Consider the following 24,824-nt stretch of genomic DNA (forward strand, 5'->3'; position numbering starts at 1 on the left):
TGAAGGTCTGTCACAGGAGGGAACTGGGTCCCAGAGAGTAGAACTCTAGAGCTCTAGTAGATAGAAAAACAAATTAGGTTGAATGAAAGGAAGAACGGGATTTGGTGTTAGAAGCTTTATCTGGTAAACCTGCAAAATAGGCATTATTTGCCCCATTTTATCGAAAGGAGGTCGACTGTAAGAGCTGGGACCCACAGTATTCTAAACTCAGGGCCCAACAAAGTGTCAGATGTGTAGCTTTGGGTGGATGAAGCACAGAAGTTCCAGAAGTGACTTGTGCTTCATGAAGCGGTGGTTGGAAGTGGTCCAGCCTGACTTAGGGAGAGTAGCAGAAGGAACACTAACTTGCAACTCTGGCTAGGTTGTGTCCTTAACCTTTTTGAGCTTCAGTTTTCTCAGGAGCTACCGTCTGTTGCAAGGGGTCACTGTGAGGATGAAACTGGTATTCCCCCAGGCACCATGAGCCTCTTCCAAGGCTGCTTCATCCTCTTCCCCACAGAACCTGGTCCTCCCCGACCCCACCCCTTCCCCTGAGGCCCACATGGCATGCTGCTCACCAGCAGCCCTGCGTCCTACTTCCTGGCAGCCCCAAGCTCGCTCTTGACTTCACTCTGGAGCTTCTACATGGGAGCCTTCCAACCTGCCCCAGTGAGCCGTGGTCATTGCATGGAAGAAGCGAGAACACCGTAGGCCAGAGCAGGCTTTATTGGGGCCGCGTAAACCCCAGGGAGAGGCAGGACGTGGACCACAGAGAGTCATGTACAGGCTGCGCTTTCACTTGTCTTCTCTGTCTCAGTCTCCTGAAGAGCCCGAGGAAGTCAAGTCTCCCCACCATGAGTGAGGGGGTCTGGCCTGACAGTTGTTGGGCCTTCAGAGCCAGGCACGTGGACCGTGTCAGAAGCGCCACCTGGTGGTGACTGGGATACTGGCAGGGAGGAGCTGAGGGCAAAACTCTAGTGGAAATTTCCCAGGTCGGTCCCACACCCCGGTGACAGGGTGAACCCTGAGAGGAGCCCCCAAACTGGAGGCAATTGTCTTTGGGGTAACCACTCACCCCAGCTTTTCAGAGACCAGAGGCAAGACATTTCTGGCTAAGAGCCATGGATAGTTGTTCCATGCGTTTTGTGGTTTCTTATCCCAAAAGGGCATGAAGTCACAGTAGGCAGTGACATGGTAAACAGCCAAGGCCTGAGAGGGAGTCCTGATGGGCACACCTTGTCTAAACTGCTTTGGCCTGGAGGCTGAATTGCTGTCCTCCTGCACCCCTGGGGCAGGCTGCCCCTCTTCCCCCACACAGATAGGCCCACTGGGGAGGAGGACGCTTGATTCTGGTTTCAGACTTGCTCTAAGGGGCAGAGCCATGCATTCCTTCCTCCCCCCATTCCTCTTATTTTCTTCCCCTCCCTTTTGCTCTCCCAAGTCTGAAATCACAAGATAGGGGGCATGGTCAGGAATCGGGGGGGAGAGGGGTCATCCTGTCCGCTACCTCATCCCTCCCTGCACAACAGATGGCACCCCTGCTTCTGGGCCTCCCCAGCTGCAGGAACAGCTTCTGGTGGAAGAGGCCTACTCGCTGTGGGACTAAGAGGACTAGCCAGGACAGTCTGGTTTGGGTCCACTGAGCCAGTGGATCAGTGTCCTGAGATGAGTCTCCAGAGATGTCCTGAGTGGGGCACAACATGGCAGTGAGTGAGTCACAGAACCTCACAGTAGGGTGCAGCAGGTGGTCAACAGCTCAGCGCCAGTGCCACAGAAGGCAACCTTTAACATGGTGAGTCCACATGCTCAACGGGTCTGTTGACTGATGGGTGGAAGGTTCAAGCTGCTTAGCAGGGCAAGCCTTGACTGCCCCCACCTCCAGCTTTTCCAGGAGCTGGCCCTTCCTGGGTGGTGGCCATAATTCTGAGGCCCCAGTGGGAGCCCAGCAGGACAGACAGTGCCCTCCATTCCTCGCCCAAAGCCTGCTGATAGAGGGCCAGCCCTGGGTTGGGTGTCAGGCAAGGAGGAGAGGCGATCCAGACCAGGCCAGCTGCTTCCGTCACCCGCTCCGCCCTCTTACCCCACCAGTTTGCTCCAGTGGATGGTACTGAAAAAGGGATGGGACTTGAGTTTGCTGACACCACCTTCTCCCATGCCCAGGCGCCGGGTAGGCTCGAACTGCAGCAGCTGCAGAGAGAGGCCCAGTCAGCTGGGCCACTCCAGCTGTGGAGGCATGGGGTGACCTCCAGGGACTCCAACCACTATGGCCTCTAGGGGGCCTGCTCCCTGGCAGCCTGGCCCATAGAACCCCCATTTTACCCTGGGGACATTGGTGGTGGTTGGCCACCAACATATAGAAATGTGTTGCCCCTACTGCCCTCTGCACCCACATCAGACACTGAGCACGAAGCACACGTGGTTCAGACACAGTTCTGCGCCCCTCCCAGCACCTTCCTCAGGCTAGGCAGCTGCTTCCTCTGGCCGGGCTACACCTCACCTCAGTCAGCAGAGAGGCCGCTGGGCGACTGAGCCACTCGGGCAGCTGGAGCTGGGTGTGGGCCTGGATTCCTGAAGGGTGGCTCTGGGACAATGCCTGGGAGGACACAGGGAAGGGCCTCTGAGGAGGCAACCCCAGGACTGTCTACACTCCAGTGGCAGCCAGGATTTTTTTTCCCCATGTCACATCCCATGAGGAGGATGACAGTAATGATAGTTGCTACAGCCAGACACAGTGCCTGATGGCTAAGCAGTGCCTTTATGTTATCCACAAAAGGCAAGAAACAGGCCCAGAGAGGTAAAGGGACTTGTGCTGAGTTCAGGGTTTGAACCTAGGTCTCTTGGCTCCAAACTTGCTAGAAGCAACTATCTTGGGTTGCAATCAGGGCAGGCACTCTTGGGAATAGTGATGGAACTTGTCTCCTTATTTTAAAAATCCACATGGGCTATTCATTTGGCAGCAGGCCACGGCATGCTACCATCGGGGCCAAGGCAGCGGCGTGGCAATAAAAGAAAATAGGACCTCTCCACTCCCCAGAAAGGCACAGCTTTGAGGAGCAGAGGGTCTGTCTGGAGGGAAGTATGAGCTTCCAGGAACCCCCAGGAGGAAGGCCAAGAGCTCTGGGCTGGAGAGGTGGGAGGAGACAGGAAAAGAGAGAGCCACTCTGGGGGAAATTGCAGCCAGGACTTTCGGGGCCCCGTGCCATGGGACGAAAGCAGGAGGGAGCCTGGATGGACTGGTCAGCTCTGGACTTCAGTTCACGCTGCATCCATTTCGGCTATTTCCTGCTCAAATGCAGTTTGGCCTCCCCCTTGCTGCCTACATAACTGGCCTCAGTTGCAGTGCTCAGCTCATGAGGGGAGGACAGAAGGCAGAGCCATCAGCTGTTCCCAAGAGTGCCTGCTCTGATTGCAACCTGCAAACAGAGGTTCCCGGAGTGTTTGCAGGGGGATCTTTTGAGCTCTTGGCTGGACAGGGCAGCTGCTTGCCTGGGTGAAAGAGCCCCTCTCTCCCATCCTCCAGCTAAGGTCTGGGGGTGACAGCCAACGAGGTCATGGGTGGGAGGAGTGAACAGCGGGCTCAGGATGATTGAACAGCCTTCCAGGGAAGAAGGGCTGTGTCACATTCCGCGCTTCCTCCAAATCTGACACCACTTGGGCCCAGGCTCTCTGGCAGAAACCTTCCCTGACCATCCCACTCTACTCGTATTCATAGAAGTTGACAGTCTCCTTAGCTATAGCCAACTAATGTATTGGGAGTGCTAAGTGTGTCCCTGGCTTCGGGGGCAGTTGTGCTGGTAGGACAGCCAGGCAGTCTCTGCCCAGACTAGCTGGATGGACTAAGCCTGGCCCATCCCACACTCAGTGGCACCCACCAGGGCACTACACCCAGCCCAGCCACTCACCATTCCCGTCAGCAGTTCATACAGTAGAGACCCAAAGCTCCACCAGTCACAGGCTTCCGTCAGCTCGGAAATCCCACCCACCTCTGTGGGAACAAGAACACAGGTGTCCCAGCCTCACCTAAGAGGGCCTCTTCCATTCTCCTCAGCCTACCCAGACACCACCCACCCGCTCTGTCATTCTCAGACTCTGGGCGCAACCCACACAAAGGCACCCAGGTGCTAAGGCCCACCCTGGCCTCCCCCTTCTTGCCTGGGGCGCTGTAGAGATTGTCCACGGCCTCCCCGCAGCACTGGGGCTCCACCTCTGACCACTGGCCAAAATATGTGAGCCGGATGTGACCTCCAGTGTGTGGGAGGAAAAAGGAGGGGACAGATTGAGGACAGCTGATACACGGGAGGGGGTTGCAGGGCTTCCCCCAACAGTCATGCGGTGGGAGCCAATGGCCTTGCTGGGCAGAACCTCGGCAGGGGCACAGCACCCTCCACAGAGGCACAGCACTCTGAGGCCCACAGAGCCCACAGGGTACTCCCAGGAGCCTCGGCCAACAGACTCCAGCCTAGGCCCCCTGAAAGGCTGGCTGGGGCCAGGGAGGAGCAGACAACCTTGGAGGTCCCCTCGACTTTGGGGATCTCTCGTCCTCTGCCTGGACGCTTTGGGGGCCACCCCACTGAGGGGTGAGGAGGGCACCTACCTGCCTGGTCCAGGAGCAGGTTCCCGGGGTGGAGGTCCCGGCACAGCACCCCCTGCTCGTGCAGCGCCTCCAGCGCTACCAGCATCTCTGCCGCCCACTGCTTCACCTGCTCCTCTCTCACACTCCAGGTGGCCCTGCCACAGCCCCGGCCGGCCCCATCTGCTGACAGGCAGCTCTGATCCATGCCTCGGCCACAGCCCCCTAGCACCGGGCTGGCCCCCTCAGGAACCCAAGTGAGCCCCCGAGGGGGCCCAGCGTCTGAGTTCTGGCCAGCCCTCCTAGCTTGAAGGTGCAGGTGGCCACCTGGGGCCTTTGGAAGGTCCGAGGAGCCAGAGGTGCTGGTCCTGGCTGTGGGTTCACCTTCAGCCTCCCTCTGGGGTCTGGTGGATGGGGCCTCCCCAGCTAGGAGAAGGTTCGGAGAAGTCCTAGGAGGCTCCAGGGCGATTCTGTCCTGGCCAGGGACATGGCCTGAGGGAAGCCTCGCTGGGGTCAGGAGGTTGAGGTGGGGGTTGAGCTGAGCCTTCATCCTCTCCTGGGTAGAGCCAGAGCTGAGCCCAGAATGTCGGGAGTGCGCCTGGGAGAGCAGGTGGGACCAGAGAGTGCCTCCTGGGCCATGCAGAGGGAGCGGTGAGCGTGGGGACAGGGAGAAAAAGAGTATGGATGCCAGGGCCGGCTCCCACTCCTGCCTCCCTTCTGTCTTGGGCGCAGACTTTCCGCCTCTGGGTGTCCTGGCCTAGTTCAGCCCCTCACCTCTGCTCCCTCCTACCCCTCAGCTTAGAATGCCCTCTGCCCTCCTCTTGACCCACCTAAAGTGGGCCCAGCCTTACAAACTGGCACACCACCGAGAGATGTCCAGCACTATCAGTGTCCGTGGTTTGGGTGGCGGGTTCACTAGTGTGAACACTGTTTTTAGGGAGACCGATATAAAGAAATTTAAAGAAAAGTCAGGCACACACTCATGATGACTATGTGTCATGACCCCAGATGTGCACCTCACTTTAAAAAGTCATCAATACAACCATCAGTATCTGCTACATGGCCCAGTTCCTGTCCTCATAACTTCAGTCACCACCACCCTGTCTGGCCACTCCCAAGGGATCGGTACAGCCCGGAAAAATGAAAAGAGCCAACGCTGGAGGAAACAGCGACAGAGGAGACAGCTGTGATTCTCACGCCCACCCACGATGTGGACATCCACCCCAGGATGTCCCCTGCCCCCTTGGTACCACACAGGGGCCTACAACAGCCTGACTGGCCTCCAGAAAGGCCGGGTCCCCTGGTCTGTGCTGTACATCTGGTGCAAGCTCTGCCCCTCCCCAGGGCTCAGCTTTTTTTTTTTTGAGGCGGAGTCTTGCTCTGCTGCCCAGGCTTGAGTGCAGTGGCGTGATCTTGGCTCACTGCAACCTCCACCTCCCGGGTTCAAGCCATTCTCCTGCCTCCACCTCCCAAGTAGCTGGGATTACAGGCACGTGCAAGCACACCTGGCTAGTTTTTGTATTTTTAGTAGAGACAGGGTTTCACCATGTTGGCCAGGCTGGTCTTGAACTCCTGACCTCAGTTGATCCGCCTGCCTCGGCCTCCCAAAGTGCTGGGATTACAGGCGTGAGCCACCACGCCCTGCCAGGGCTCCGCATTTTAAGGGTTGACGACATACCCCAAAGGCCTGGGGAGCTGACAGGGGGCCCCAGGCCTGCTCACCTTGCACATGCTCCAGGTGCAGGAAGATGGAGTCCTCGCTCACAAAGTACCTGAGCAGCTTCGTCATGTAGGGGACTCCGTGTGGGATGATGGTCAGCCGCTCCCTGCTCACCATGTGGCACCTGGGTAGGCTCTGGGAGCAGCAGGGCAGGCAGATCAGCTGGGGACAGGCCAGAGACTGCTGCTGTTAGGGGACCTCCTAGCCCTGGCTTCAGGGGCACCCGAATGAGGGTGGAGCAACTGCCTCCCTCAGTTCCTGACCTGTCCTTACCCCCACTGCCCCTGTAGAATCTGGGTCCTCCACCCTCTAGCCAAAGAGGGGGCAGTGTGTGTGCATGTGTGTTTGTGTGTATGTGTATGTGTGTGTGCGCATGCATGTGTGTCCATCTGGAAAGTGGGGCATGTTCAGGCAGAACAACCAGCTTTTGTGGGAGGGAGTGCAGGCTTCAAATGCAGGTTCTGGGTAGGAGTTTCCAAGAGCCCTGAGAAAGATCCAAGGGGAATGCAGAGTGGCAGGGGCAGGGTGGCACCTGCCTTCACCACAAAGGTCCCTCCGGTTGCCGGGTCCTGGACCAGCTGCACCTGCCAAAGTCCAAGAGGCACTGGTTAAGGCAGGTACTAGCTCCTGGGGCTCCGTGACCCCAGCCTGACCCCCTCCCAGGTTCCTCCACTGAGGCTGACTCACTCCAGTGGCAGGGCAGGGAGGGCGGGCTTTGGTGGCACTCCTGAAGCAGACATCGATCCTATCCTGCTCACCCACCCCTGCTAGACCTGTGGTCTCAGATGCTGCCTCCTCCAGGAAGCCTTCCCAAGATTACAGGGGCTGGGGTCCCTAATCTGCCTCCAATGCTCTCTTAGTTCACCCTTAGGAGAGCCTCTTCACACTGTCTAATCTGTCTCCCACTGGACCGTGAGCTCAGTATTCCCGGAGCCCTGCACAGTGCAGGGATGTAGTAGGTGCTAGACACATGCACTGTGAGCAGCCCGGGCCTTGGCTCACTGTGTGCGTGGTGGGCATGCAAGCAGAATGCCCTGCCCTCTCCCTGCCCACGCTGGGCCAGGCCTCATGCCGCCTGACGGGAGGGCTGAGAAGCCCTGTTCCACCTGGACCCCAGAGATCAGCTGAGAAGCCCTGTTCCACCTGGACCCCAGAGATCAGCTGAGAAGCCCTGTTCCACCTGGACCCCAGAGATCAACTGAGAAGCCCTGTTCCAACTGGACCTCCAGAGATCAACCCCTCACCCAAGGCCTTAGCTAGAGCCCCAACATCCTGCAGGGTCTGAGGTGTCATGGCTGGAAGGGACCTCAGAGCCAGTCACTTCCTCTGATCTCTTGTTTTACAATTGAGGAAGCCGCAGCTCTGAGGTGACTCCAGGTCTCCCCAGCGCAGCCATGTTGTGTGGGCTTGGCACGCTGCGTTCAGGCCTTTTTCCCACTCCACTCCACCCCCTTCATTTACACACACCCCCATGACACAAGTTTATCTATGTGAAAAACCTGCACATGTACTCCTGACTGCAAATAAAAATTTAAAATAAATAAGTAAAGTCCGCTCGAGAGGCCGTCTTTGGAGAGCAGCCTCTCCTTCTTGTGTTGGTTTCCATTAGAGGCAGACGCTGTCAATCGCAAGGTCAGGGCCATGTTTGGAGTTGGGCCCCTGACTCATCTGCATGGTGGGGAGGGGCGGGCCCCAGCATAGGAGCGGGCACATGGGTACGTCGAGGGCGGGAAGGCAGAGGATTCAGCCCAGGTGAGGGCGTGTGGAGGCAAGGCCAGCACCCTGGGGTTGTGACTCCTTGGCTGTTGGCCTGCCCTGCGGACATTCCCCAGGGAGGCTGTGGCCAGCCATGGTCGGGGTGGGAACTGGGCCCTGAGGCCAGGCTGCTGGGCAGTGAGGAAGGCCACAGCTTGGGATCAGGGTAGGGGAAAGGGCACTGGGCTTCGATCTTGGGCAAATTGAATTGATTTTCTCATCTACCAACCAGGAATTCCAAATGCCTACCTTCCCTACATCTCTGGATTGTTGAAGCCATACAGAAAGCCCTTGGTGAGGGCCAGGTGTGGTGGCTTATGCCTGTAATCCCTGTAATTTGGGAGGCCAAGGCGGGTGGATCACCTGAGGTCAGGAGTTCAAGACCAGCCTGGCCAACATGGTGAAACCTCGTCTCTACTAAAAATACAAAAATTAGCTGGGCATAGTGGTGCCCGCCTGTAATCCCAGCTACCTGGGAAGCTGAAGTAGGAGAATCACTTGAACTCAGGAGGCAGAGTTGCAGTGAGCCTAGATCAAGCCACTGCACTCTAGTCTGGGCAAAAGAGACAGACTCCATCTCAAAAACAAAACAAAACAACAAAAAACAAAAAACCAAGAAAGCCCTTGGTGAGTGGAAAGGCTGTGAGAATGTCAGTGATCACATCTGCCAAGTCACATGGCCTCTCTGAACCTTGCTCTTTTTAAGTACAAAACGGGGTCATAGCAGCACTTCCTTCAGGGGGTCCTGAAGAGGATTCTGTTAAAGCAGGCAATTCAGGCAGAGCAGCAGCCTGCACCTGCCGCAGAACACACCCTTGATAACCTGTCGTGATTATTACCAGTGTCATCCAAGGGGAAGCCCACCCTGGCTGTAAAGTGGTTACTCTGTGCTAAGCACTTTACATAGGTTGTTTAATTTTATCCCCACAATCCTGCCAAAATTCAGGCCTGAGCCTCAGAGAGGTTATGTTGCCTACTGTCCCACTGCTAAAAAGTGGTCAAGTCAGGACCTGAACCCAGACAGGCTGATCCCGGAGCCCTGCAGACTTTACTGGAACTGGGGGCACAACCAGGTGACCCTGGCAATGGCCTTCCCTCCTGAGCCTGTTTCTCCATCATCAGTGAAAGGAAGGCAGTGGACTAGATGAGAGTGCCCAGGACCCTTTTCTCAGCAGGAGCGAGGTGTCCTCTCCAACCACCAGAGGTCTCTCCTCCAACAGCCAGAGACCGAGTCCAGCCTGGGCTTGGCTCCCTGACCAAACTTGTGCAATGTTAGAAAAAGCAAGGAAGAAAACTCTGGAGTCATTTAGGAGAACAGAGTTTCCCACAAATCCTGACACCCCAGATAATTCCCCACTGTCCCTTGCCAAGTGGGATTCCCCACCACCTTGTCCTGGGCAAGGGCCTGTAACTGACAGAGTCCAAAAAAACTAGCGAAGGAGGGAAGGCTGAGGAGGTCAGAAATAAACCTTGATCCATACACTGAAAGATTTCTGTTAAAAACATATTAAAACCAACCTCAGTATTCAGAAATAATTAGACTAAAACATTAACAGTGATTATCTTGGAGTTTGGCAGGATTCAGGGGATTTTCTTTTTCTTCCATTATATTTCAAAAGGGCAGCAAAGCAGCAGGCATTTTCCCATTCATCCAACCAAACAAGAAACTCCTTTTACTCAGTGGTTTGGAGGATGGAGGACTGTCTAGTGCCTTGACTTCTTTGTTTATTATTTATTTTTTTTGAGACGGAGTTTCACTGTTGTTGCCCAGGCTGGAGTGCAATAGCGTGATCTCAGCTCACTGCAATCTCTGCCTCCCAAGTTCAAGCGATTCTCCTGCCTCAGCCTCCCAAGTAGTTGGGATTCCAGGCATGCGCCACCACACCCAGCTAATTTTGTATTTTCAGTAGAGACGGGGTTTCACCATGTTGGTCAGGCTGGTCTTGAACTCCTGACCTCAGGTGATCAACCCACCTTGGCTCCCCAAAGTGTTGGGATTATGGGTGTGAGCCACTGCGCCCAGCCCCGCTGACTTCTTTGAACCTCAGTTTAATTCTCTGTAGGACAAGTATTAAAATGCAGCACTGTCCAATTGAACTTCTTATCATGATGGCAGGATTATATGTCTGCACTGTCCAATACGGAAGCCAGTAGCCACATGGGGCCATTGAGCACTTGAAATGTGACTGGTGCAACTGAGACACAGATGACTTCATTTTAATGAATATGAATGCACAGAGGCTTATGTGCCTAGTGACTACTGTGTTGAACAGCACCCTATAAGGCTTCGTTCCCCCATGGTGACTGTGAGGATTTAATGCCACAGCTCTGTAAATGAGAAGGTTCCATACAACTGTCGGGTGAGCCTTCCATTTGGGAAGATGGAAGGCAGTTCTGAGTGCTTTCTCTCACCTTTTAAAAAAGAGCAATTGTTTTAAATAAAGAGACCCACTGAATTCTTGGGACAGAGGGACAATTAAAGCTTTGGTGAAACACGGTAAACCTTTTCTTTAAAGATGCACAAAGTATCAAAATCCCAGGAGGACTCTCCCATGGAACAAACAAGCCTAAAGGTTTCAAACAAGTTCTTAAACTCAAAGGCCCACAGGGGCCAGGCATGTGAGCAAATAGGCAGGGTGGAGGCGCAGAAGGGAGGGCTGGTGCCCTGTCTAAGGCAGGCATCTCCTCCTCCACTCCCTGCTGCCACGGGGGAATGGGAGGCCAGCATTTCCAGATCTGATTTTTTCAAGAGAAGCAGGAAATCTGGACTTTTATAAGAATCTGCACATTTTCAAATGTTGGTAACAACTAAAAAAAACCCAAAAAACAAACAACAAAAAAAAAAACACCCCTGTGTTTAAGCCAAATAAAAGAAGAAGTGACTTGGATGACCTTCTTTTTCTTCCTCCACCCTGTCTCAGAGCCTGGCTCCTGCACGAGGCTCAGCAAATACCCGGTGATGTCTCCCTGGCCCCCAGGTTCTGAGGCCAGGCCCTCGGGTATTCTGGCTGCTTACCAAGTCCCGACCCACCCACCTCACTGCTCCCTGCCACCATCTCTTCAGCCCTTAGTTATCCTAACAGCCGGACACGTTAGGGGTCACTCAAGCATCATCCCGAGCAAGCCCTTTGCTTCCTCCCTGGGCCTGAGGGTTGCTGCCGGCTGGCACTGCCCACTTGCCCAGATCTGTCTGGGCAGAGCTGTGGAATGGAACAAGGGTGACAGTATATCCAAGTCTGGCTGCAGGGACCCAGGCCCAGGGGCAGTAACACCTTTCCTAATTTGGGGAAAGTGATGCTCCTGGCTTGGGCATGACACAGGGAAAGGAAGTAGGATCTCAGGAGGGAGGTGAAGTCCTTAAGTTGAGTACCCAAGACAGGATAAAAAAGAAAAAAAAGAAGGGTAGTCCTGAAATAGAATGCGGTGGGTCAGTGGCTCACGCCTGTAATCCCAAGTGCTTTGGGAGGCCTAAACGGAGGTGGAGGATCACCTGAGGCAAGGAGTTTGAGACCAGCCTGGGCAACACAGCGAGATCTCTCTACAAAAAATAGAAGACAACAGCAGGGCTTGAGACTGTGGTCCCAGCTACTCAGGAGGCTGAGGTGCGAGGATTGCTTGAGCCTGGTAGGTCGAGGCTGCAGTGAGCCGAGATCACGCCACTGCACTCCAGCCTGAGCTACAGAGCGAGACCCTGTGTCAAGAAAAAAAAAAAAAAAGGTTGGGCTTGGCTTTAATTTGTGCTTTCCATCTGCAGGGGCCTCGAAACACTGGATTCCTAAACCACTTTCCTGAGGCTAAACAAGTTTGGGGAATTCTGTGTCACAGTGTACATCTGCACCTAAACACTCTAAGAACTCCGATCATTAAGAAACAAAGCCATATAACTTCAACTCGCTGTTTTCCTATCATACTCAGCTCAGAACCCCTCTCACCACAACACCTATGGTTCAGCGGGATCGTACCGGGAGGCACGGTGTCAGTCACCTCCCGGCCAGTCCCTGGGAACGGCTGTGCTCAGCCAAGGTTGGGTCGTGGCCACTGACACTCAAGCAGTGGGGAGGGGACCGTGGCAGATGGAAGCTGGCAGGGCCTGCGCTGACAGTCTGGGATCTGCCCCAGGGACCCAGGAGAAGCAGCTGGAGTAAGGCCCGGGAGCAGAAGCCTGCGTGCCTCCCAGCTCACTCCTGTCACTTGTATTTAGAGCCATCAAGCATGTACTCAGTGTCACAGCATGTGCCAGGTCTTTCCCCAAAATTGTTTTGTTTCACCTCCCAGATCACCCCATTGGGGGAGAATTCTCATCTCACTTTCCAGAGGAAGAAACCACAGCTCAGAGAGCAGGGGGCTTGCCCGTGGCCACCCGGGGTGGTGCCCAGCGCGGGGCCTTCCCGCAGGCAGCATGTCATCCTCTTGCCTGTGGGAAGTACAGGACTGTCTCCTTTTCTCTGTGGGCCCCCAGATCTACCAAAATCACCCAGCGAGTATGTTAAATAACAGATTCTTGGGCATCTGTATTTTTAGGAAGCTCTCCATTGAGCCAGCTTGGTAAAGAACTTCTTGGGTGACTATTCCAGGGTTCAGGGGAAGAGGGGAGCCTCATACTGGCTGGACTCTGATTTGGCCTCATTGTCTGTCCTCCTAATCAGAAGCACTCTAACAACGAGTGCCCCGAGTAAGGGTTGGGACGTCGCCTCCTATCTTCTTGTCTGACCTGAATAAGGCAAAGCATGCGAGATGGCATTGGGACAGGGTAAAGTTACAGTTAGGTCAGGAGAGGAAAAAAAGGGTAGACTTGCCAAGGCCCTGGGCAAGGACGGGCCAGCACGGGCCCTCTCTGGACAGGTTTCTGGAGTTGAGCACGTCCCAGCCGCAGGAAGTCCCCAGCTGTGCTCGGTAGAGCGTCTTGGCTGCAGCCCTGGGGTTCAGGGTGAGTGTGGTGGGGGTGCTGTGGGAAGCGGGAAGCGGGAGTGAGCAGGGCCTCGAGGACTGGCAGGGTGCCCTGGGCATAGCTCCTCGCTCCTCCTGCAGTTTCTGTCCCAACTCTCCCAAGGAGCAGGTTTTCTGGATCTGAGCTGCAGGGCTGTGGAAAGGGCCTGTCTGCCTTTTCTTTTTATATTATATTATATTTTATTTTATTTTATTTTTTATTTTATTTGAGATGGGGTCTTGCTATGTTGCCCTGGTTGGCCTCTAACTCCTGGGCTCAAGCAGTCCTCTTGCCTTGGCCTGGTGCTTGGCCCAAAGTGCTGGGATTCCAGGTGTGAGCCACTGTGGCTGGCCAATCAGCCTCTTCCCGTTCCCTGCATTTTCCTCCCCAGGACCCAGGACCAAAGTCATGCGTGTTAGGGATGGGGGAGAGGTGGGAACTGCTGGAAACAACTGCACTCGCACTCCCCACTGACCCCTGCCCACCTCCTCTGGAGGAGTGGGGGCCACTGCTACAGACCTGCTTTCAGCATATCATGTCTCTCTCCCCACCGCCACCCCAAATTGCATACACTGTCTCCCTCCTGCAAGGCGAGTGTCCACTCACTCACCTTCTCGATGACCCCGACCACCCTGCAGCCCCTCAGCTGCTCCACGGCAGAGCTCAGCGTGCGAATGGGCCGGAGCCTCAGGCTGCTGAAACCCTGCAGAGGAGGGAGACAGGCCACACACAGCCTCAGGGCCGAGCCCTCCTTGGCCATGGCCTTCTCACCAGGCATCAGGCAGGGGCTTCTGGATGCAAGGAGAACAGTTGGGAGGGCAGGGGTATAGGCAGGCCCCACCCCACAGTGGCAGGCTGGGTGGAAAAGCTGGCCTTTACTGACAGGCACCCATACTGGTCCAGGGTGGTCAGGCCGACCTCTCTGCTGAGCCCGTCCAAGGCCCATGAAGTTCTCTGGGCTTCAGAAGCCCCCTCTCAAAAGCCCCATCTAGGCCAGGCGCAGTGGCTCACGCCTGTAATCCCAACACTTTGGGAGGCCGAGGCGGGCAGATCACTTGAGGTCAGGAGTTTGAGATCAGCCTGGCCAACATGGTGAAACCCTATCTCTACTAAAATACAAAAATTAGCCGAGCATGGTGGTGCCTGCCTGTAACTCCAGCTACTTGGGAGGCTGAGGCAGGAGAATCGCTTGAACCTGGGAGGCGGAGGTTGCAGTGAGCCAAGATCACGCCACTGCACTCCAGCCTGGGTGACAAAGTGAGACTCCATCTCAAAAGATGCAGATGCTCCCAAGGTGGGGATAGGGAAGTAACCTGGGAACGTGTGAGTCTCAGGGAACGTGCCTTGAAGACCAAGCACCTACTTTGGGGAAAGGCAGCCGTACAGGATGCAGTGAGCCAAGGAGGGCTGTGTGAGTACGCGCAACCGTGGGGGTAAGAAGCGTGCGTGCATTTTCCACCCTCACTGAACACTTACTGGTTTAGAGAAAGCCATGTGGGGACTGTGTGTGTGCACATACATGCACACAGATCTGTGTGTGTGCACATACATGCACACAGATATGTGTGTGTGCACACAAGGGTGTCGGGGTCTGCTCCAAATTGCATGCCGGTTCACAAGAGACAGAATCAGGAGGCTCTGAGTGTGGACACACATAAGCGTGTAAATTGAACAGTGTGCAAGGCTGGCAGATGTATATGTGCACACATGGCAAGTGCTCTGTGAGGGAGGCAGACGACTGGAGATGACTCAGTGAGTTGTTTGAAAATGAATGAACCATGAGGCGTGGGAGAGAGAGGAAGCCAGGAGGAAAAGAAGATGGGCCGCCCTGGCACACTCCAGCCCGAATAATGACTTCCACTGCCGGCCTCTGCCCTGCAGCCTAGGGCGGGCCTGTGGGTGTCGGGGCCTCCGCAGTCTCCCCTCAGAGCCCTCCTCCCGCTCAGGCCTTTGGGTGGGGGGGGTCTCCTCACCGCGCTGGGGCTGGCTCCACTGCTCAGTGGCCGCTGCAGGTGGCAGTTGAAGATCTCCTCTGCCCGCCGCAGGTATTTGGTAATTTTCAGCTTCACAGCCTCACGTCGCTCCTTGTTGGGGTCAACTGTGGGGGACAAGAGTCACCAGGGTCCCCAGCCATGGCCTCGGAGGGCTGGAGTTCCAGCTCCCATTGCCTGCCCTCTACCCTCCCAAGGAGTGAGCTCCTGTTTCTAAGGCTGGTTCGGCAGATTCTGCCCCCAGATTGCTTCATGAGCCCCTCCTCTGGGGTGGGGGACCAGCCAGGAAGGAGGAGGAAGGGAGCTGGCAGGAGGAGGTTAGGAACCAGGGTCACTCCTCAGCAGACAGCACTTCACCATTAGCACCCACCGCCTTGCTGGTGGCTGTCACACCCTGGGAAGGGACAGGGTGGGGATTTCCCCATCCATTTTTTCAGAGGAAGGGATAGAAGATTCCAGAGAGCATTGCTTCTTCCATCTCTGATGCCCAGTGTAAAGAAGGCTAGGGTGGGGACCAGGATCGGGGGATAAAGGAATTTGCTGGACAGACTGGAAGCCCAGGCTTGAAGGGTCTCTTCAGCCAGAGGGCAGGAAGGGCCCAGTGCCCACCTCAAGGCCTGGCCACCAGGGCCCACAGGCGTCTCAAAATGGCCTCAGCACCAGCCTCTCCCCTGACATGGAAGTTCCTCACGCTGCCCTGGAGGGACCTCCCCTCTCGCCTCTAGGCCTTGAATGTTCTTTCTGGAACTCTAGCAAGTTCTTCAGCTGGGTAACGCACCTACCATTCTCCAGTGCTCAGATTAGAGATCTAACATCTAGAAAATGCTCTAGGCCGGCCCAGTCTGACCTCAGTTTCCCTCTTTCCTCTCTTCACTTCCCCACCAATCCTCTTCCTACCTGAGACTATAATGGTCCAAATCAACTCATCAGTCTCCCCCCACTAGAATGCAAACTCCCAGAGGGCAGGAGCCCAGCCCAGCTCCAGGAACAGTCAGGTGTAGTGGGCCAAGTACACAGCCTGTGAAGTCAAACCCCAGTTCTGCCATTTGATAGCTGTGGAGCCTTGAGCAAGCTACTGAACTGCCCCATGCCTCAGCTTCCTCATCTGGAACATGAGAATGTAAAAAATGGTTCCTGTGTGCTTGGAACGACATACAACAACATATATAGTAATTTCTATTACTGTGACACTCAAATGAATGAATCTACATGAAGCCCTTAGAATAGTACCTGGCATGTAGAAACTGCTTAATAAGTGCCAGCTATCATTGTCTTTTATGGAGGCCCTGCAGGCCAGCATAGTGCCCTGCTCACTCAGTACAAATGGACAGGGGACAAGACAGATGGGTGACAGGAAGAGCCCTGCACTGGCCCTTCCCCACCCACCCCAGCCCTGCCCAGCCCCGGTCCTCACCGTGTATGCCACGGAGCAGCACGTCCACGCCATTCTGATAGTGGTTGAAGGCCGCCTCATAGTCCTCACTAACATCGCGCTCCAGGGCCAGCCGGATCTGCGTGGCCGCATCCACCAGATAGTCACGTTTTGTCATGTCAGGCACTCCCAGAGCCACCCTGTTGCGAATCTGCTCCAGGTACACGCGAGCTTGGGACCGTGCTCGTGAGCAAGGCTCAGGCTCCAGGCCGGGGCTGGGCAGGCACTCACAGGCCACCAGGCTCATGGCTGCCCTGCAGCTGGGACCTGGAATGGGCAAATGCATTAGGGAGGACCTAGCTGGGAGCAACACCCCTATCCGCACCCCAGTTTCCTCCACTGAATGTCAGGGAGACTAATATTCACCTCCAAAGACTGAAGGGGTCAGAGCTAAAGTGGGTAAGGTCTTTTCATGGATCCAGGTCCTTCCTAAGTGGTGGTAATGATAGAATCATAACCAGCTCAGGATTCTGTTTTCTTTTTTTTTTTTTTTTTTTGAGTCAGAGTCTCGCTATGTCACCCAGGCTGGATTGCAGTGGTGTGATCTCGGCTCACTGCAACCTCCACTTCCCAGGTTCAAGCAATTCTCCTGCCTCAGCATCCCAAGTAGCTGGGATTACAGGCACTCGCCTACCGCACCTGGCTATTTTTTGTATTTGTAGTAAAGACGGGGTTTTACCATGTTGGCCAGGCTGGTCTTGAACTCCTGACCTCAAGTGATCCGTCTGCCTTGGCCTCCCACAGTGCTGGGATTACAGACGTGAGCCACCACGCAGGCCTGGGGCTCTGTTTTCCTTTCCAATCAAATTCAGTTCAGCAAACATTTCTGGAGCATCTGGTACTGTGTTGAGCTCTGGAGAGAGCTGAGGATATCTGTGATCCACAGCCACCTTCACAGGGCCTCCGTGGAGCAAGCTTGGTATCCAGTACACATTCAGCACATGGAGGCCACACACGCTGGGCTCAAATGCTGTTCCTCATGCTGTTCCCTCCACCCTGCCTGTTGTCCCCTCCCTGCTCCTCCTGTGGGAATCTCATTTACCCTTTGGGGTTTAGCACTTCTCCGTGGACCGGATGGATTGCCCCTGCTGTGTTTTGTTCCCTTGGTCCTGAGGTCAGTGTGGTCAGCGAGTGAGGACCCCTCCTGGAGCCAGCAGAGAGCAGAGCACAGAGCTGGGCTGTAAGAACTGTTGGCAGACGGAATGACTGAGTGACAGACTCGGTGCCACGTTGGATGGGGGTAGAAGAGGGCAGGGTGACCCAGCCCCAGGGAGGGTCGCTCTGTCCTCCTGGCTTTACTTTTGAGAAGGTCATGTGGCCTCCAAGGACCTGACAGCAGCTTCTTCCTGAGCAATGTGTGACCCAGGCGGCCAAAGGGATGACAGCCGTGGCTGCGGGAAGGGAAGGGGCTCAGAGAGAGGCCCGCAAAGCTGCCCCGCCTTTGCTCTCCCAGGTCCCACTGGGAATGGGCAGGGCCCGGAACTTCCAACCCCAGGTCATTTGGAGAGAAAGAGGAGAGAGCAGGATGGGCGGTGGGGCGGGGAGGGAGACCCACAGCCTCAGCCGGCGGGGAGCTGAATCCCGGCCAGGATGCGGCCAGGAGGCAGAGGGAGGCCGCACCATCCCTGCTCGGCCAAGCCCAGGGGGAACTTGAGGCTCTGAGGCCTTGCTCTGGGGGGTGCCCGGGTAGGACTGGCTTCAGGGTCCACCCCGCCGGGCAGGGTCCTGCCGGGCAGAGCCGCCGGCCCCGCCTGGACACAGAAAGCGGCGCGTGCAACCCACGGGGCCCCAGCCGCAAGGTGCACGGTCCCAGGGTGGAGGGACGGCCAAGGGGGCCCCTCGCCTGGGAGGGTGGAGAAGGGACCGGACAAAACACCGTACCTGCCCGAGCTGGGAGCCGGGTCCGCGGGCCAGGCCTCCCCCTCACGTACCGGCCCTTCACGCCAGAGCGCGCCGCGGGCCGCTGCTTTCCGGCATCCAGCTTGCGGGGCCAGCCGGTGCAGCGCGGCCATTGGCTGCGGATGAGCTCATACTTGAGCCTTAGAATAAACCACCAATCACCGCCCGGCTCGGCTCCTGCCGGCCTTAAAGCCGCAAGGTCTGCACGGCTGGGCTGTGAGGGGCGGGGGGCGGCTTAGAGAGGGGAGGGTGGGATGGGATGTGGGGTGGGTGGGGAGAGCAGGTCTAGAATCATCCAGGGATGCGGAAGGGGCTGCTTCAGAAATCTAGACGTGCCACTTCTAGGACTTTTCTCATTCATTGCTTCATTCATTTATTCAACGATTCAGTGCTATGTATTGAGAGTCTCCCATGCATGAGGAGCTGGATGTTGAGATACAGCCGTGAACTAGACAGCGCTGTTTACATCCGCATGGGGCTTACAGTCTAGTGAGGGCTACCGAGAGTAAAGAACCCAGCAATAGAAGGCTTTTGATATCAGAACCGAGCTTAAAATTCAAGACATAGGCCGGGTGCGGTGGCTCATGCCTGTAATCTCTGCATTATGGAAGGCTGAGGCGGGAGGATCATTTGAACCTAGGAGTTCAAGACCAGCCTGGGCAACATACGTAGACCCAATCTCTATAAAAATTACAAAATTTAGCCGGGCATGGTGGCGTGTGCCTGTGGTCCCAGTTACTCAGGAGGCTGAGGTGGGAGGATGGAGTGAGCTCGGGAGGTTGAGGCTGGCAGCGAGCCGAGATCGTGTCACTGCACTCCAGCCTGGGTGATGGGGCAACAGATCACAGGCAACCCTGTGACACAGATCTCACCTGCAGGTTCAGTGCTGACTGGCTTCACACTGTCCCCCGGCTGCACTTGCTCTACCTTAGACACCCTTTCATACTTTCTCCCTCTGACTCCCACCCGTCCCCCTATCCTCACTCTCAGCCAGCACTGTTGCTTCATCCTTCCCTTGACAGCAGTGGCGCACAGACTCCCACAGGCTTGCTCTTGGCCCGCGGGCAGGGCTGTGCCCACACTCTGCTTCCAACCTTTTTCCACAGGTGACTGTCTGTGCCCCATCGAAGGCCACCCTTCCAGGTGGGCATCAGTCCCGTGCCATCACCTACTCAGCGACACCACTCCAGCGATTCTCCCGTCTCTCTCACTAGATAATTCCCATCTGATACAAACATAATGCTTGTTTCTCCCCTCTTAAAAGCAAAACAAGAAAACAAACCAAAATACACTCTAGGCCTCACTTCTTCCTTTACCTACCACCCTAGGTTTGCAGTACGGCTAATTTTCTTTTTTTTTTTTTCTTTTTTTTTTTTTTAGTAGAGATGGGGTTTCACCATGTTGCCCAGGCTGGTCTCAAACTCCGGAGCTCAGGTGATCCACCCACCTTAGCCTCCCAAAGTGTTGAGATTACAAACGTGAGCCATGACATCTGGCCCAAAAGTTAACTTTTAAAACACATCCTATAGAATGGGAGAAAATACTTGGAAATCATATATCTGATAAGGGTCTAGTATCTAGAATATATAAAGGACTCTTAAATTCAACAATAAAAAGACATCCCATTTAAAAATGGGCAAGTAATTTGAATAGACAATTCTCCAAAGAAGATATGCAAATGCATGCCATAAGCACATGAGAAGATGCTCTACATCATTAGTCATTAGAGAAATACAAATTAAAATCACAAGGAGACACCACTTCTCACCCACTGGGATGACCACAATGAAAAAGACAATAATAAGTGTTGACAAGGATCTGGAGAAATTTGCATATTGCTGATGAGAATGTAAAATGGAACAGCTGCTTTGGAAAACAATTTGCCAGTTCCTCAAAAAGTTAAAATAGAGTTACCATATAACGCAGCAATCTACTTCTAGGTGTATACTTAAGAGTATTGAACACATATGTTCACATAAAAACTTGCACATGAATGTTGATAGCAGCATTATTCATAATAGCCAAAAAGTGGCAACACCCAAGGTCCATCACCTGATGCATGCATAAAATGTGATGTATCCGTATAATGGAATATTATTCAGCCATAAAAAAGAGTGGAGTGCTGATACATGCTACAACATAGATGAACCTTGAAAACAGTATACTAAGTGAAAGAAGCCAGTCACAAAAGGACACATATTGTATACTTCCATTTATATGAAGTTTCCAGAGACAGAAAGTTCATGTCAGGGAGGGGACAGTGTGTATGGGGTTTCTTTTTGGGGTCATCAAATGTTCTAGAATTAGACAGTGGTAAGAGTTGTACAACCTAGTGAATAATACTAAGGACCACTAAATTGTATATTTTAAAAAGGTAAATTTTGGCCGGGCACGGTGGCTCACGCCTGTAATCCCAGCACTTTGGGAGGTTGACACGGGTGGATCACCTGAAATCTTGGGAGCTGGAGACCAGCCTGACCAACATGGAGAAATCCCATCTCTACCAAAAATACAAAAAAATTAGCTGGGTATGGTGGTGCATGCCTATAATCCCAGCTACTCAGGAGGCTGAGGCAGGATAATTGCTTGAACTCAGAAGGCAGAGGCTGCAGTGAGCCAAGATCGTGCCATTGCACTCCAGCCTGGGCAACAAGAGCGAAACTCCGTCTCAAACACAAACAAACAAACAAAAAAATAAAATAAAATGGTAAATTTTATGGTTTGTGAATTATATCTCAATAAAAAATTATTACAATAAAAAAGAAAGAAAAAACAATGCCTGAACTCTTGATCCTGCCCTGAAACCTTTTCCACCTGAAGCCTTTCCCATCCCCATCCTGATGATCCGCCCATCCTGTTGTTGCTCAGGCCAAACATTTTGGAACCATCCTGATTTCTCTTATTTTTTCGCACAGCCCCTTGCCCCTCTCCATTATTTTTCACCAACCTCACTCACTCAACTGCAACTCCTGGGACACACCAGGCAGCTCTCACCCCAGGAGCTTTGCCCAGCAGCTGCCTTCTGGCTGAAATTGTCTGCCACCACGTACTTGTCTGGTTTTCCCTGCCCCTGGCTTTTTTTGTTTTGTTCTTTTTTTGAGACCGAGTCTCGCTCTTTCCCCCAGACTGGAGTGCAATGGTGCAATATCGGCTCACTGCAACCTTCACCTCCTGGGTTCAAGCGATTCTTCTGCCTCAGCATCCCAAGTAGCTGGGATTACAGGTGCACACCATCACTCCTGGCTAAGTCTTGTATTTTTAGTAGAGATGGGGTTTCACCATGTTGGCCAGGCTGGTCTCGAACTCCTGACCTCAAGTGATCCACCCGCCTAGGCATCCCAAAGTGCTGGAATTACAGGCATGAGCCACCACGCCCAGCCCCTGCCCCTGTTCTGAGGCGTTGCCCTGATGTGACTTTCTTGTGAGACCTACTCTGACCATACCTCACCCACAACACCTTCATTCCCCCTCATTCCCTCTGCTCTGCTTCTTTTCCATTGTACTTAACACTGTTAGCTACATAACTTACTATTGATGCTATACAACTTATTTGTTTTTTCTTTGACATGGTGTCTCATTCTTTTACCCAGCTGGAGTGCAGTGGTGCAATCACAGCTCACTGCAGTCTCAATATCCTGGGCTCAAGCAACTCCTTCCATCTCAGCCTCCTGAGTAGCTGAGAGTATGGGCACATGCCATCATGTCAGCTAATTTTTTTTTTTTTTTTTTTTTAGAGACGGGGGTCTCACTATGTTGCCCAGGCTGGTCTTGAACTCCTGGGCTCAAGCAATCCTCCTGCTTTGGCCTCCCATAGCGCTAGGATTACAGGAACGATCCACCATGCCCGGCCTGTTTTTATGTTTATTTCATTTCCTACCCCCAGTGTAAGATCCACATGGGCAAGGGTTTTTTTGTCTGCTTTATTCATCACTGTATCCCAAGTGCCTAGAACAGCATCTGGCATATAGTATTATTCAATAAATATTTGCTGAATGAATGAGTGAACACTAAAGGATGAGAAGGAATTAACCAGGAAAAGTGGTTAGAGAGGGCAGTGGAAGGAAATGTTCGGGGAGGAGAAACAATATGTATAAATGCCTTAACAAACTAAGGGAGAAAAAACAGCATTTGCTCATCAAACAGATGGCATAAAGTCATTTGATAAAAGTCAACATGCATTCACGATAAAGACAACCTCTTAACTTGCTTAACAAACTGAACAGACTCATGAACGTACTTCTTAACTTGATAAGGTGTTATCTACCAGAAACTTAGAGCAAACACCATTTGTAATGGTGCAGCATTGGAAACATTGCCACGGTCCGACTGTTTTTCTGGTATCTGGAAGGATCCTACTCCTCTACCGCTTTAGAAGTTAGGCTTGGCCATGGCACTTGCTTTGAAATGCTAGTGAACAGAATACGTGTTGCTTTAGGGTGGAAGCTTCCAAAGCTTGTTCCTCCTGCCTTAGTGATCCTGGAAGTAGCTGACCATGGAGGTGCAGAGCCTCAATTAGCCTGGATCCCTGAGAAACAACAATAAACGGACACCTCCTCAGCCCTAAGACTTGTGTTGGACATGAAATGTGAGTGAGAAATAAATTTCTATTGTGTTAAGCCACTAGATTTTGGGATCGTTTGTTACTGTAATATACCTTGACCTATCCTGAATGTTACATCCAACGCAGTCAGAAATGAATCAATGCTTCTACTCTTCTACAATGTACTGGAAGTTACAACTAATGCAATAAAAATTTAAAGACAAGCAAGAGGTTTAAGGATTGGAAAGGAAGAGGCCAAATTGCCATAGTTTCTGGTGATGCCATCATCCACCTGGAAAACTCAACAGCAACAATTGGTGAGCCCAGCGATCCTCTTGCCTTGGCCTCCCAAAGCACTGGGATTACAGGTGGTCCTTGAGTGTTTTGACTGCTACCCATCACATGAGGTTAAGTGTGGAATTTTTCACTGGTGGTGTCATGTCTGTGCTCAAAATATTTCAGATTTTTGAGCATTTTGGGTTTTGGATTTTCAGATTAGGGATGCTCAACCTGCACACATAATCTATCAATTCTACTTCTAGATATTTAATCTAGGAAAATGCTTGCCCAGATACATAAGAATATATATGGATATTTATGGCAACATTGCTTGCAATATTAAGAAATGGAATAAATTCCAAACATAATATCATAAGTAATATCAATATGAAGTTAATAACGTGGGATATTCATATATTAAATTATTATTTTCAGCATTTTAAAACAATGAAACTGAACCAAATCTATGTTCAGTGCATGTGCATGAACATGTACAGATCTCAAAAGCATATTCCTGAGTAAAAACAGTCAGCTCCTAAGTGCCACCTACAATATGATGCCATTTATATTTATATCTATATTTTAAAAACTGTTTTATTCTTTTATTAATATTTATGCCTATGTAAACATCGTACTATTATTATTATTATTATTTTGAGACAGAGTTTTGCTCTTGTCGCCCAGGCTAGAGTGCAATGGCGTGATTTTGGCTCACTGCAACCTCTGCCTCCGGGGTTCAAGAGATTCTCCTGCCTCAGCCTCCCAAGTAGCTGGCATTACAGCTCCCGCCACCACGCCCAGCTAATATTTGTATTATTTTTAGTAGAAACGGGGTTTCACCATATTGGCCAGGCTGGTCTCGAACTCCTGACCTCAGGTGATCCATCTGCCTCGGCCTCCCAAAGTGCTGGGATTACAGACTTAAGCCACCGCACCCGGCCTGTATTATTTTATATATATGAAATATTTCATAGCAAAACAAACTAAAAAGGAGAATAAATGTAAATAAAAAATATCCACACCCTCTAAAGGGTGTGCAGGGAAGTCTGTATCCTATTCTGTGCCTCCAGGACCCACTACCAGGTGCAGTTATCAGTTTACTGGGGCTCAGTCAATCAATTCTTCCCATTTTTCCTGGGCATATTATACACTGTATTGAACCTTGATTTTTTTCATTAAACAATATATCTACCCAAAGCAAACCTGTATGCTCAATGGCAACAAATCCAAACTGTGTCAGTGAAACATACGATGTGTGTTGAAAACCCAGGAAACAGAACACAGAGATGACAGGAAATAAAGCTGCATCTCATGCCCCAGCACAACCGCAGGGCGTGGAAGCAGCAGAAAGAGCAAGTGCCCCGTGTCTGTGGGTGCAGGAAGCGAATCTGTAGGTCCAGAAATGCAGGATTTGTGGGTTTTTGTTTTGTTTTGTTGAGACAAGTTCTTGCTTTGTCGTCCAGGCTGGAGTGCAGTGGCGCAATCTCAGTTCACTGCAGCCTCGACCCCTGGGCTCAAGCCATCCTCCCACCTCAGCCTCCACAGTAGCTGGGACTATGCTCAGCTAGTTTTTAAACTTCTTTGTAGAGACAGGGGTCTTGTGATTTACCCAAGCTGGTCTCATACTCCTGGGCTCAAGTGATCCTCCCCACTCAGCCTCCTAAAGTGGCGAGATGACAGGCGTGAGCCACTGTACCTGGCCGCCATTCACATTTTCATGTTTCTGATCTGC

General features: G+C 52.9%; 1 protein-coding gene across 8 annotated transcripts; it reads right to left on the reverse strand.

The window, feature by feature from the left end:
• Positions 1-687: 687 nt before the first annotated feature.
• RPS6KL1 (ribosomal protein S6 kinase like 1) lies at positions 688-18,347 on the reverse strand. Of its 8 annotated transcripts, none has more exons than XM_063793717.1 (13): positions 18,256-18,347; positions 17,054-17,561; positions 16,357-16,641; positions 14,925-15,049; positions 13,562-13,654; positions 6,806-6,853; positions 6,272-6,404; positions 4,574-5,179; positions 4,132-4,221; positions 3,882-3,964; positions 2,477-2,572; positions 2,060-2,166; positions 688-1,801 (listed from the first exon to the last, which is right to left on the reverse strand). In XM_063793717.1, the coding sequence occupies exons 3-13, from the start codon at positions 16,619-16,621 to the stop codon at positions 1,786-1,788; spliced, it is 1,662 nt and encodes a 553-aa protein (XP_063649787.1). In that variant the 5' UTR covers positions 16,622-16,641; positions 17,054-17,561; positions 18,256-18,347; the 3' UTR covers positions 688-1,785. The 8 variants fall into 8 exon arrangements, with proteins under 8 accessions (XP_063649787.1, XP_063649788.1, XP_063649789.1 ...); XM_063793718.1 differs by having other exon boundaries at positions 17,417-17,518; positions 18,256-18,342; XM_063793719.1 differs by lacking the exon at positions 13,562-13,654 and having other exon boundaries at positions 17,417-17,561.
• Positions 18,348-24,824: the final 6,477 nt, after the last annotated feature.

Source organism: Pan troglodytes, chromosome 15 (genome assembly GCF_028858775.2).
Source record: "Pan troglodytes isolate AG18354 chromosome 15, NHGRI_mPanTro3-v2.0_pri, whole genome shotgun sequence".
NCBI classification, from domain to species: Eukaryota; Metazoa; Chordata; class Mammalia; order Primates; family Hominidae; genus Pan; species Pan troglodytes.

Excerpts from the sequence above, each read along its gene's own strand:
- RPS6KL1 (XM_063793717.1), bottom strand. The coding sequence starts at position 16,621 with ATGAGCCTGGTGGCCTGTGAGTGCCTGCCCAGCCCCGGCCTGGAGCCT. Across the intron at positions 15,050-16,356 it reads GCTGCTCCGTGGCATACACG|TTGACCCCAACAAGGAGCGA; the intron begins GTGAGGACCGGG and ends TGTCCCCCACAG. Across the intron at positions 6,854-13,561 it reads TGGTCGGGGTCATCGAGAAG|GTGCAGCTGGTCCAGGACCC; the intron begins GTGAGTGAGTGG and ends GGACTTTGGCAG.